Source organism: Trachinotus anak, unplaced genomic scaffold, assembly GCF_046630095.1.
Source record: "Trachinotus anak isolate AG129_WGS33_773 ecotype Australia unplaced genomic scaffold, CSIRO_AGI_Tana_v1 ptg000025l, whole genome shotgun sequence".
NCBI classification, from domain to species: Eukaryota; Metazoa; Chordata; class Actinopteri; order Carangiformes; family Carangidae; genus Trachinotus; species Trachinotus anak.
In genome coordinates, this window is record NW_027273876.1 from 20,876,399 (window position 1) to 20,889,972 (window position 13,574).

General features: G+C 41.1%; 1 protein-coding gene across 1 annotated transcript in view; it reads left to right on the top strand.

Moving 5' to 3' along the window:
* Positions 1-13,574, top strand: part of ca10a (carbonic anhydrase Xa) — a 242,498-nt gene that overhangs the window by 94,376 nt on the left and 134,548 nt on the right. Inside the window, exon 3 of the mRNA XM_071463557.1 lies at positions 4,251-4,393. Coding sequence (XP_071319658.1) covers positions 4,251-4,393 — 143 coding nt within the window. The remainder of the gene's footprint in view (positions 1-4,250; positions 4,394-13,574) is intronic.

The following is a 13,574-nucleotide window of genomic DNA, read 5'->3' on the forward strand; positions in this document are numbered from 1 at the left end:
TAAAGCCATAGTATTTACTATTTTACTCTGGTGTGGTGCAGGTCAGCACAGTTTTTTTTCAGTATTGACAGCTCAGAGAGAGAACTTTCATCTACAGCAGGATTACCAAGCAAAGCTTTCTACTGCTGTGTGACTCAGTGCTGTGTGACTAAGGTCTTAACTTATGTCTGTAGTACAGTCACCACACTGTCTGCAGTTCTCATCTTTTGAGCAGTCAAGGATTAAGTCTGGATTGTTATTAAAAAGTTAACTGAAACATAACTGCGGTTGCAGTGACTGGCTTTCTGCTTAATGTTCTGCTTAATGTGAGTTTGTATTAATAATAGATAATCAGAAGAGAAACTCTTTACGGGCAGTGACAGCCCTCAGTTTTTAATTTTGTTTACTTATTGCAAAAGGATGAGTTGGTTACAAGTCCAGCTCATGATCTTATGACCTTCAAGTGGATTAATTCACATCAAAATTAAAGGTTTTTGTGTTAATCCACATTTCCAACGTCACATTTAAAACACCTTTAAGTTCTGTTATTGATTCTCTACCACAATGAATGATTCTGAATCACTGTAGTTTGTTACTAGTTATTAGCTGTGTCCATCCTTCCTATTGGTAATAATAATACAGTTTTCACCAGCTTCATTACTGAAATCTGGGAACACAGTAACAGCGCTAAAGAAAAGCAGACCAAGAAACAGGAGAAGTTGGACTGTCAACCCCATCAAACCTACTGGGGAAACAATTGAAGGTGAACAGTAAAATAACTATGAAAACTTATTGTTGTCCCATTAACAATCAATCACAGTTTACAGACTGACTTCTATATCCAGATTAACCCTGTGGGCCCCAGTTCCACTGCCTCTGTGAATTATGTGCAGTATAGTAGAATGGGATATTGGTTGCCACACATGGATGTAGGTAAGAACAATATTGTCATAACTGATAATACACTTCTTTTAATTCCAACTTAAATATATAATATTATTTTAAATATCAACACTGCATTTTTTGGCCACTTGGAGGCAGCAGAACAAGCTCAAAAAAGGACATTAACCTACTGCTTATTATTTTATAAATAAATGCACAGTAACCTCTGCAGCTAGGGGTCCCTCAATCAAAGCAATAATAAAATACAGCATTTAGTGACCTAGTGAAACAGTGTGGGATCATGGGAGTTGTTGTCTTCACAGCCATTGCCGTCAGCTTCTCCTGGTTTGGATTCCTTCAGTGTCTCCAAAACCAACAGACCAGAGCATTAAAACCAGTAGAAACACTAAATAAAACCATTTAAATCATTTTTTTGTTTTGTTTTGTTTTTTTGTCTGATAGCTTAAGATCCAGACATTCCTATTAAAATGTAATACAATACAAAACAACTGAGATGTAAAAAGTGTTTCTTAAAATTTGGCTTTAAAACTGGATAAAAAGTCAATTTTGAGCTTCTGGCAGGCAACCACAACATTTATGGCCCCATTGACAGGAGCTCAAATGAAACTGTCCATTACAGTTATTGAAGTCACAGATTTCACTCAAAAATATGTAAATATGTAACATACGTTGACATGTTCGCAATCACATCCAGCAGTGGAGTAACATCAGCTGCTAATTGTTCCACTATGTTAAGTAAGTGGACTATAGAGGAAAAGAATAAGCTGGAAAAGGCTGAGATACTCCATTAAACTGAAGAGGACTGCGGAGTCAGATTATGATATTCTGTTGGTGTGTCTTTACAAGTGACAACTTTCAGATTTTTCTGTTATTGTTCCCACCGTCAATGGATAAAAACATAAATCTTAGCTCAGATAATTCAGTCACTTGTGTTTGCTGAATGACTCCAGCTTTGTAATGCCTGTTGAAATCCCTCCATTGTAGGAAACACCATAAAATGTGCACATACCCTCAGCTAACACCATGTTCCTGGTAGAAAGGATAATGAATACGCTGCCACCTGTTCCACTTGACTCTGTGCTTTTATCTGAATAGTGATGTAGTGCTTTCTCTGTCAAACCTCTATGAGCACCGCAAACAATCGCTGTTGCTTCAAGTCATGTAGGACTTGTTGACTTTAGCTTTGAATTGACGCTGTGTCATGTCTGCTTCCCTCTGATTCATGATGAATTAGCATATTTTCAAATTATCTCTGCTTTTGTTGGAAATCTCGATGGAATTTGCATAGCACAATTCCAGTGAGTCATCTCTGCGTAATACTGTGCTCCTAAATGGAAAATGCTGCTTAAGGCTGCAGCAGATATTGTGGCAAAAAAAAACTGCCTGTTGCAAGAGTTGACAGTGATAAGCCTTTGCTTCCTATCCTGAGAAAGAATTGAATTCTAGGTCCCGGTGGCCAAGTCTTACATAAGAAAATGACTGGCTGAGATGCCTATCACTCCCACAGTGCTGACTTTCTCTCACTGTGCCATCCTGTCCTCTTATAGTCTTATAGTACATGTGTTAGCTGATTATAGGCTGATTCCACTTCTCTCAGTTCTGTGATATCTCCTCCATTCAGAGGGAGGTTTTGACCAAATTGCTGAAAGTCGGTGCGGATTAGTTTCGCCCACTAAGCTTCGTGATTCTCATCTTGGCATTGCCTGCTGCAGTATGACACCAGCAAGCCATTGCTACTGTATCTTCAAGATGGATGATATGGGTGCATGGGAGCCTAAAATGTTGGAAAATTAAATGACTTGCAGTGTGACACAGCTTCCAAAAATAGGTATGGAAGAGATGCTACAAGCATCAAGGTGACCGACTTCTTCCACACGATTGATAAAGAGCTGCAGTGCATTCATTGCTAAATTAAGTGACACTTCAATTTAATGCAAACAATGCAAACATGCAGGAAACTGCTTAATGTTGCTAATGCTAATGGAGTGTTAGCTTAGAGCTATTTTTTTGTCCTGTTAAAAATGAAAGGTGGTCTGTTTGGTTTTATACTGTGCAAATTCCTTAAAGGGGCAATCCACCAATATTCCACATCAGACGAATTTACTCACCATCGGGACTGAAAACAGTTGTATAATGTTTTAAACAGAATTCCTTTCATAGCAGAGTTTGAAAGATGCTAGCATTTCACAAAAGTACAATTAAGTTGCATCATGGGAAATGTAGTATCCACAGTAGGAGGATCCAATTTTTTTGTTGGGGAGTACGAGGATATTTTGGCTGCTGCTGTTTCCAGTTTCACTGTTGTGTGTCTTGTAAGTCTTTCAGCCTCTTGCACTTGTAATGCTGGTGGAGTATCCCTGTAATCTGAACCAAATGTTCTACCAGCTGGATTTGAGTAGTAGAAATTAGATTTAATCAATAGTATGTGCTGACATAAATTTCAAATTCATTTCACAGGGGAACGTTGCACTTCTATCTCCACTTGCTTTTACTTTAGAATCTGAGTACTCAAATCAATAATCCAGCGATATTATTCTGAACAGTCAGTTCCCCGCGATGAGTAGTTTCAATTTCATTGCTAAAGTATATTTTAGTGACAAAATCATTTTTATTCAAGTAAAAGTTTTATTTTACTTTGATCTTATTTATACTTAAATGATTCAGCAACAAATACTTAAGGATCTGAACATTTTAAACTAATTTACTTTAAGGATGCTTAGTGCTATAATGTCCAACCTACTGTGAGATGATATGTGTAATCACCAGCTGTAGGTCCTTCTGTGGTTGGGAAAGTTTTAATGGGCTGTAAGTTTTAATGTAGGACTTCCTGCTTCTATTATACAGAGGGTGTTTTGTATTGTATACAAAGAGTGGCCATTTTTCAGGTTTGAGCTGTTAAATATGGACACAGTATGTATTTGGGAAGATGCACCCACAGGGGCAGCATTAGGTGAGGCAAACCAGGCAAATGCTTGGGGCCCCCCAAGGCCAAGTGGGGCTATATACTATGCTATTAACCTGGTTCTATTTTCTTTGAAGTTACATAACAGTAAAAAAAAAGGACCACATGCTGACGATGTTTTAACAGAAATAAAATACTGTGAGTGATGTTTGTCGATGTCATTAAACATTAAAATATCATTCAGCAGGTTTAATCCTAACATATTGTCACTGGGCATCAAAAGCCCACATCAGTTGACCCATGTTAATGACATTTCTGCCTGTTAGTTGTGGCAGGTCTGAATTAAAAAAAAAAAAAAAATGCTGAGAGACAAAGTGTGCGAGCTCTCGGTGGAATGCCCTCCTATCTCTTCGCTGCAGATGTTCGTCCTTTTGAACCCCTCCCTGCTCTGTCTTTTGTGTTGCAGTGCCGTCGTTCTGGGGGCTGGTAAACTCGGCCTGGAACCTGTGCTCGGTGGGGAAAAGGCAGTCACCAGTCAACATCGAGACCAGCCACATGATCTTTGATCCCTTCCTCACGCCCATAAAGCTGAATACAGGTGGACGCAAGGTAAAGACCCCCCCCCCCCCCCACACACACACACACACACACACACACACACCACTTTCAGCTGTCTGCTTGATGGATGCTGGGGCTTTGTCCAGTCTCCTTTTGTTGCCGCTTGCATTTCTAAGACGTTTCTCTGTACCTCACTAGTGTCACTATTGTGTTGGTTGTTGTTTCAGTGCTGGGTGTGTTCCCCTGATCAATGCTCCTGACCAGTGTTTGTGTGGGCAGACAATGTGAGCTATTTGTCTGACGAACACCCTCCTGGAGATAAAATGCAGGACAATCCACCTATTCAAGAATGCACAATGGTTGTGTTCTAGTTCAAGAAGAGCCATAACTTTATTTTAAGAGCTTTACAGATGAAATCCCACAGCCCAGCAGCGGATTAGTCGAGCATATTGTTCATCATTTTCTCCTGTGCAGTGGTGCACCAAGGACAGTGTGTATCAGGAATCTGTGCCATCCTGTGCCATATGACAGCAGCTAATTGGGAAGTCCTCACAGATGGACTCCTTTTGAAAGTGCACAGTTGCATAGTGAGATTAATGTTATGATTAGTTTATGTTTGCATGCCAGCAGTGAGTACAGGGTTAGCCTCGGGCAATGATAGACCGCATAGGACGCACTGCAGATTACCACCTATGGAAGAGCTGTTCTAATGTCTTCATTTAGATTCCGAAATAGACCTGTATTATGTCCTTGGACACCTGTTTCATCAGATTTGGACCCATTATTGGATGACTAGTCATTTAAAATGAATTGCAGATCTGCCTACACTCTGAGAATATAATAGAATTGGAAGGGAAACCTGTGAATTGAATAGTAGGCTACTATTTTTTCTCTGCTATAATTTCTGCTTGAAATAAAAATTAAATTTAACAATTTCTCCTTTTGCAAGAGCTCCCCTGCTGCTGCCTCAAGGACTTCACTTTGAGAGCAGCTACCCTGCAATGTTTCCGCAGTAAGGACATCACCCACAAAGGCACAGTTTTATTGCTGTGAGGATGAATCACAATGAAAATATAGACGGAGAGAGAGAGAGACAGAGACAAAAGACTCAAACTGTAAGAGATATTCCACTTTGACAGTGTTCTCCCCTAAAGAACAACGGGTTTGTCGGTTCCTCAAACACCTAAAACGACCTATGCTAATGTTTTCTTGACATATTGGAGGTTAAACCTGATTAACTTCTTCTTCGTGTTGTTTTATTCATTTCTTCCTACAATATTTACAATTAATCCACTGACCACTTAAGTTTTTTTTTTTAACACTTGCACTACTAGCAAAGCTCTGCTAATCTTGGCGATAAATAGATTGCATTTCCTGCCTTTTATTGCTTCACAATAAAAGCCTCCTGTTGGTTCATCAGTGGAAAGCTTCTACTGCAAACCCACAACAGTTTAACACAGCAAATACAGCTGTGATACAGGAGAGCGAGCACTAAAAAAATGAAAACCGCAGCAGCCAGCGTTAGCATTAACCGCTGTTTATTGACCGGTCTAGAAGAAGCGTTACAGCGTTAGCTCAGTGTTAAACTTTATTCCTTTACTCACCAAGAGCTGTCTCCAGAGGTGGAAAGCAACACAAATGTTAACTCTTTAGCTTCTATTTCTATCACTTATCACCTACTGAAGTTAGCATGCTAATTAGCTAGCTCCAGCTCCACCCCGCCGGCACTTAGCATCATTGTAGTGTCCACTCTGCCCTGATGAAGTAGCTCTGTTTAGAGGTCGTATTATAACCTCTTGTACTTGTCTAAGGCACTGATGACTGAAGCTCCTGTCAAGCAGCCATCACCACCACCGAGTCCTGGCAAGAAACCACGTCTGGCTTACATTTAGCCCCTTTAAGGAAGCACACAATCTTTTCCTAAACCTGTCCAAACCTAATAAATCGTGACCGTTCCAGCCTTAACCATGTGTTTATTTTGGTTACCATAGTGAAAAAGGTGAGAGAGTAGGGGTACACAACCTTTGAGGTACCAGAGTTAGTCCTGCCACCCTGCCACCAATCAGTGCTAGGTTTGGTACAACAAGGGTAAAGTGGACTAAACTGTGCTTATGGAAACTTGTTAATTGTTTTCTGTACTCAACCAAACTTAATCAGAATAACCAGTAAATGATCATATTTCTGTATGGATCATTCTGGTGACCTATTTTGTCTTGTAGGTCAGAGGACTTGCAGGTTTCCTTGTGACCCCGTGGGTGTGGTGATGTGCAACAGGTTCTCCAAACTAAAGAGAAAATGTGCTGTTGGTCCATGACACAGAAGTTTTCAGATCTGATTTTAATCTGTTAGAAAACACCAGTCCTCCAAAGTGGTTAAACTCACTATTGAAGAATTATTCATCCGCACACTGACGCTGCCCATTTCAGGTTAGGTTAAAAAAGACCCAGGTTAGAGAAACAGTCTGACACGTTGTTGTCACACCACTTCCACCTTTGCAGAATTCCTGATTATACATACAACATCTATTACATGACTGAGAGGGATCGGGGGGGGGGGTTTCAAGGGTGTTGTAACACTGTAAAGACTCCCTTGAGGCAAATTTGTGAATTTGGGCCATATGAATCAATTTTCATTTCTCTTAATTTACATGGTAGATTGGATTAGTGTTGTAGATGTTACAGGTAACAAGGCAAAAGAAAAAAAAAGAAGCAAATCATAATTTTACGGACAAGAAAAAAAACAAATAGTTTTAATATATTTGTTACTCCTCTTTGGCATCAGGTCTTTGTTAGGCCTTGAGAAGCATCACTCCGACAGCTCACATTAACACCCACACATACCAAGTCCAACTTTCTCATTTGTTTCTGGGAAAAGTTTCCAGAGTCCAAAAGCCATTTTGGACCCTTTTTTTCTCCTGCTTTATCTCCCTCTCTCCTGTCTCTCCCTCGCTCTGCAGTGGCCTAAATGTAATCTGTTGTGTCTCCATCTCTCTGAGCACCTGAGCTGTCAGCTGGTGAACACGAAGCTGGCTTCACCTTGTCAGTGCTGATTCATCCCCGCTCCGTCTCTGGCTGTTTGGCAGCCAGTCAGCCTTGGCCAAACACGCTACAGAGATCGGTAAAGAGCTTCCGCTTCGACTCGCCGTAGCTCAGCTCGCCACCTCGACACGAAGAGAGCTTAAGCCCACTTTCTGCCCCAGGAGGAAGGCAAAGAGAAAGATTAACCCCAGACCCCCCCCTCTTACAACACACACACACACACACATTAAAACAAAAAACAAAAAAAAAACAAAACCTGCACAGGGACGATGACCTCCTGCTTTTAAGAGATTTTCAGTGCTGCCCTGTATTCTGGCTAATGAATAGTTAAAGGAAATTTAATTGACCTCCAAAGAGAAATTTTAATTAATGGTGGGGAAACATACAAGGCTATGCACGATGGATTGAAGGAATCACAGTTATTAAAAAGGCAGTATTAATTGAATATTTACTCTGCCATAGATAAGCTGCAATTACTTGAAGAGATTTTAATGAATTTAATCACTTTGGAACCGGAAAGGTGAAAAAAAATGATTTCAGAGTCCCCACTCTCTCCGTCAAGGGTTTCCTGCACATTTATGAACAGGCTTAAATATCTTTTGTCCTTTTTTTTCCTGCTTTATTTTTATCAAATGCACACGGGAATCTATTAGCAGTGTGAAATCAGTGGTTCTCCTCACATTTGGGGGACGAGGGGCTCTCCTGCTTTTTGTTCTGATGCTTTGAAGTAACGTGTGTGCAGCGGAGTGTTGTGAACATTGGCGCCAGGTGGTGGATTCTATAAAAAGGGGTATTTGGTAATGATTGGTTCAGCAGAAGTCACACTTTTAAAGCTTTTAATCACATTTCTATTGCTAAAAAAGCTCCACATGCTCCAGTGACAATCTGTGTCCCGTCTAAACACCAGTGTTCTTGTTTCTTCTTCTTCTGTTTGTGAAAAAAAACTTCCTGTGGTCCTGATCAGATGAAGAAATCTGACAAGCAGGCAAGTGTGTGTGAGTGTGTGTGTGTTGCTGGCAGCCCTGAATCTGCCTAATTACAGGGAGTGTCAGGTAGAACAACAAGCAGCAGGCTCCCGGATGGACAGCTGCAGGGACGAGCCACATTCTCCCGGCTGCCCAGCTGTCCAACCAGCCAGCCAATCAGATATCAGTCAGAGAAGCAGCCAACCAGTTGCTAAATCTCTGTCTGCACATGACTTTAATATCCTGTGTTTGACAGACTGGTGTGGTGGTGCTACGACTGAGGGAAATTACTACAGTACATTGGACACTGCTTCTGAAGCTGTCAGTGGTTTTCTTTACTTGTCCCTCACAAATAAACTTAACTAAACTAGCAGGTGTATAATATCAGAGTGTGTGTACCTGTGTGTGTGAAGCCGTCTTTGATCCAGTGCTGGTTCTGCTGCTGGCGTCGGGTCTTTTCCCGGCATGATCAGATGTAGCAGGTGCAGATAGCTCAGAGGTCAGAGGTCAGAGATGTGCTCTTGGGCCCACTTTGTCAGGTTTTAGTGCAGAGTGCAGACACACTAAACTTCATGCTGCTCTGATGATTCACCTGCAGAGCTCAGCCTCTGATGCTCTCATCTCCTCGTCCACCATCTCATTCAGCTCTGTTTCAGTCTGTTTCCTCCTCCTTCTCCTTTCTCGGATTGATCTGTAGATTAGCGAGGCAAACACTTCCGTTGTGGTGCAGAAACACACATGAGTTTTTGCTCGTGCAGGATTGCTATGGTTGCCTAGCAACAACTATAATCAAATTCAAAGTTAAGTATGTCTGCGTTTACTCAGTCATTGAGTGTGTGCTCCTCTCTGGTTTTTAAAAATCTGTGTATGTCGGTGGAAACAACTGATTATGAGTCGGGTGTTTAGTGTTTGGAGGTTCAATCATCTTCAGGTGTGATTTCCCAGCCAGCTTGCCAGGATCAGCAACTCTCTGTGGTTTTTCTACAATAAAAACACACATTAATTAAGTATTAATTGTAAAACAGATGTAGCAAGTGTTGTGTTACTACTACCCAGGGGTGGAAACAGTAACAGAAATTCTACTCAAATAAAAATATTGTGATTTCAACACAATTTTACCCAAATAGAAATAAAATAATGTTAAAAAAAATGTTTCACACTGGACGATAAACACATTAACATCCACTGACATCTGCATTCACTCCTGGGTCAAATGAATGAATGATGGGAACATAACACCCGGGTGGAGATGCTAATTTTTGTCCTTTTTCCGGGGCTGTGCTATGACTCCTGTAAACCTTCATCTGTAACTCCTGCAACTCTTTGCTATCTCAGCCACGAATTCCATTCATCTCTGTTCAAACAACATACAAACATCAGTCAGTCTGTGTTGAGCTTGAAGAGGCTGAAGGTTTTCAAAACCCTGATGATGTTGAACTTTTGTCACATTCAATCCAATTATTTTGGTTAAAAAAAAGGGTATGAGTAAAAGTTACTGCATCACATTTTTAAAAGTTGGAAGGGGAGGGGTCAAATAAAGTGTGTTGTGATGATAATAATGAGTGATAAAACTATTAAATTGGTCAGGGAGAACTGCACTAAAAGCAACCAATAAATTCCAGTCACCTTTCCATACAACTGATAATTACAAATATGAGCTCAGTTATCAGTTTATCAGGAATATCTAGCTAAAACTAGTGCAGTCTAATACAACAGTCCTGCAATAAATCCACTGTCCAACAGGATCCACCATATGTCATTTAGCATTTAGCGTATGCCATGGTTACCAGGTGATTAATGAAGATGATGAAGATGAAGCTAATTTTAACCGTGGCTGCATAATAATACCACCCTTCATTTTATTGCATAGTTAGACCCTGCACAGGTCTCTACGCACCCCTCGCCCTGACCCTCAGTCAGTGAATGTAGAACCTGTGTGTAGACGGCCACATTTGTGTAACTTAGTATTAGTTATCATTACAAAGGTTTTTAAAGCTCCTGTGACTCTGACTTGTTCCTGACTCTCGGATCTAACGCACCTTTGGCTTGTGAATGTGACACGGTCACATTCATATTCCCGCCATGTACAAATGTTTGTTGCTGTGTACATAAGTGTCAATGGTGTGACAAGTATGAGTCTACAAACACAAGCTGATGTCAGCTGCAAAAGATGGAGAATGCATTACAGTAACATAAATATTCAATTATGCAAATAGTAGAATCAAATTAATTAGACACAAGTTTGGGTTGGCTGAACCAACGCAGTTGTCACAGCATTACAAAAGGGACTGGGCCCAGTGCATAGAAACTGCAATTACCATCATCTGACAGACAGCCCTCCTCACTCAAGGTGGGAGACTGCTCTAATTGCCTCGGCGATGCAGGGGCCTCGAGGACGTGCGATTCTTCTCATATCTCCGGCTCCACAGATAGCTGGACGTGTAACAGCAATGTTGGAGCCAGCATCCATGGAATATCCATCTGTGGGTCTGAATCTCAATTACAAACCGCTCGACAAAGGCACAGAAGAAAGAGGAGAGGGGGAGAGAGGTGGGGGTAGGAAGACGAAGGAGAAAGGCTTGGTAGAGTGGCCCAGTGACTTCAATGGCTCACTTTAAAAACAGGTGATGTACCTGCAAAATTCAGTGAAAACTGACAGAAATGTTGACCATTGGTTGTTTTCATGCAGGGTGTTCCTTCACGAGCATACAGGAAACAAGTCATTACTCAGATTCATACTCTGAGAATCAGCTTTAGATGGATCAGAACATTGTGAAAAGAGTCCACATCTACTAATGTGCACTGAGGGAGCTGTCCCTGCTCCAGAGGTTAAACACAATTCTCCAGCTTGTGACATATTCCATCACTTTCCATCACAAGATTTGAAGTCAAATTGCTTTCTTGACCTTAAAGGTCCCATATTGTATAGTGAGATTTCCAAGTCTTTTTTTGATTATAAAGCAGTTCTGAAAGTATCAAAGCCTCAGTCCACAGAGAAATGCACACAGCCTGTATTCAGAAACTGAGCCTTAGAACTTTGTGATGTCACAACAAAGTAGTCATCACCCTTAGCCACACCCCAAGCCCCGCCCACCTGGCCTGAGAGAGTTTTTGGCTCATAAAACCACAAATATATCTTCCTATGGATAGCAATGCTTCAAATAAAACACAGAAGTGTAAAATGTGGGACCTTTAAAGCCTCTGTGTAGAATTTGAAAATTGGAAAATCATGGGAAAGTATGCACACACTGATTATACAAGATAACCTGCAATCATAAGTGATGAGGATCCACTGTTATATAAGTTAAATAGTCCCTATAATGTTAGACATCATGAAATATTACATATTTTATGATATGATATAGAAAATTCTATGACTGTAGCAGTTAGATACAGAAATGAAAACATGACAGGGTTAGTAAACCCTAATAGAATTCTACTGAAAATATTAAAGGAATGTTACCTTCAGCTAAGTGACCTAAAATGTTTGTCATCACTGTGCAAAAATCAACTTATCAGTGGCCCCTGAAACAAACTCTGTCTCGGTGTCACTGTTACTAAATTACCTTGACTTCCAGCCACCTATCGTTTCTGTCATGTTTGAGGGCGTGACCGTTGACAAAACTGGAGCTTGTCAAGCAAGAGGGAAGTAAATTACATAATGGATGCAAACAGGCATCAGATCCTTAATGGGTCAGAAAGCGGTGAGATATTTCTCCCTCTTCAGTATCGTTCTAATTAATGTCTATTTTTTAGCTTTAACTGGTCAAACACACTTTGCCCTGACGCCACGCCACTGCTTTCAGATGATGCTCTCTTACTGCAGCTCTTGTAGATGTTGCATCTGGTGGTCATACAGAAATCATAGAACCACAACTATAGTTGTATTTCACATTTTAGCATCTACACCATCCATTGGGTTTGTGTTTGCTTGTGTTTCCACTGACGATCATGACTTTGTCTTGTAGTTAAGGGATGTGACGTCACCTGGAGTCTCATACCACAGATTATTTCTCAGAGTTTTTTTATTGTGGAGGACAGAGTTATTGGGCTCCGGGAAATTAGAATAGAATCTGTCATGGTAAACACTGTAAGATGGGAGCGGGATCAGTGGATAGTGTTGCTGGAAGTTAAGTGCCATTAAGTAGCCTCACCTTCCCAGTCTTTTACAGTTGGCTTTATCAGTGCTGCTGTTGTGTGTCAACGATTGTTTGAACTGCAGGTACTATTCAAACACTCGCTCCTCTGACTTTGGATATTAGGATTAACTGTTTCGACAGAGAACAACACTTCACCCGAGGGAAAGCTCTGAACTTGGACCCGACTCCAAAGTTAATTTGACAACAGAATGAAACTTTTGATTGTGTGTTCACCACATCTATCTGTTTTTGTGTATCCTCCCGGACAGACTTCAATCAGCTGCATGTTCCTGCTCAGTGTGTGGTCTATATTTCCTCCCAGGTTCTTGTCTTGGCTTTGTGTTTGCTGGCCTGGTTCGAGGTTTTAGATTGGGGAAGTGTGTGCTCCTTGATTTGTGTTTTTCGGGGTATTTGGGTGAAGGCGAGAGACGGTTGGTGTGTGCATTTGGTGTGCGCAGCAGCATATGGCAGGATGATTCAGAGGGAAGTGGGTCAGAGTTAGCAGCGTTACTGCTGCAGTCTCACAGCACAGACACGCAAGCAGAGGGAGGACTCTGGCACCGCACAGCATTACACAGGACTGCCACCATCTTTGCTTTACAAACAGCTCTCATACCTCTGATGAAAGGCAAAAACAATCAAAAGCTATCACAAGGATTTCCTCTGATTGCTACAGGGAAAATATCCCAACTTTATTCATTCATACATAATGTGTGATTTTTTTTTTCTAGTAGTGAAAAATCAAAACAAGTCAGGAAGTCTCATGTGATCTCAGTTGGAGTCTGTCCTGAGTGAATCTGTGTGCAGCACCTCCAACTTTTTTGAAAACTTCTTTTCCTCGCATCGACGGATCCCCGCTCGTAGAACTGGTAATGACATCCCGAGGGAGGAAGCTCTGTAGTCTCGTGTCCTGCAGGGTTTAGGGCTCAGCTGACAGTTTTCAGGGTCTGTGTGGAAGCAGATTTCACTGTCTTTATCCACGCACTTGACTTGTTTTCTTGCTCTTTTCTGCTTGCTCTGGTGTGCGTACTGGTATCTAAAATACGGTGATGGTCCAATGTGTACCTTGATTTGTTTGAAGTCCTTGTAC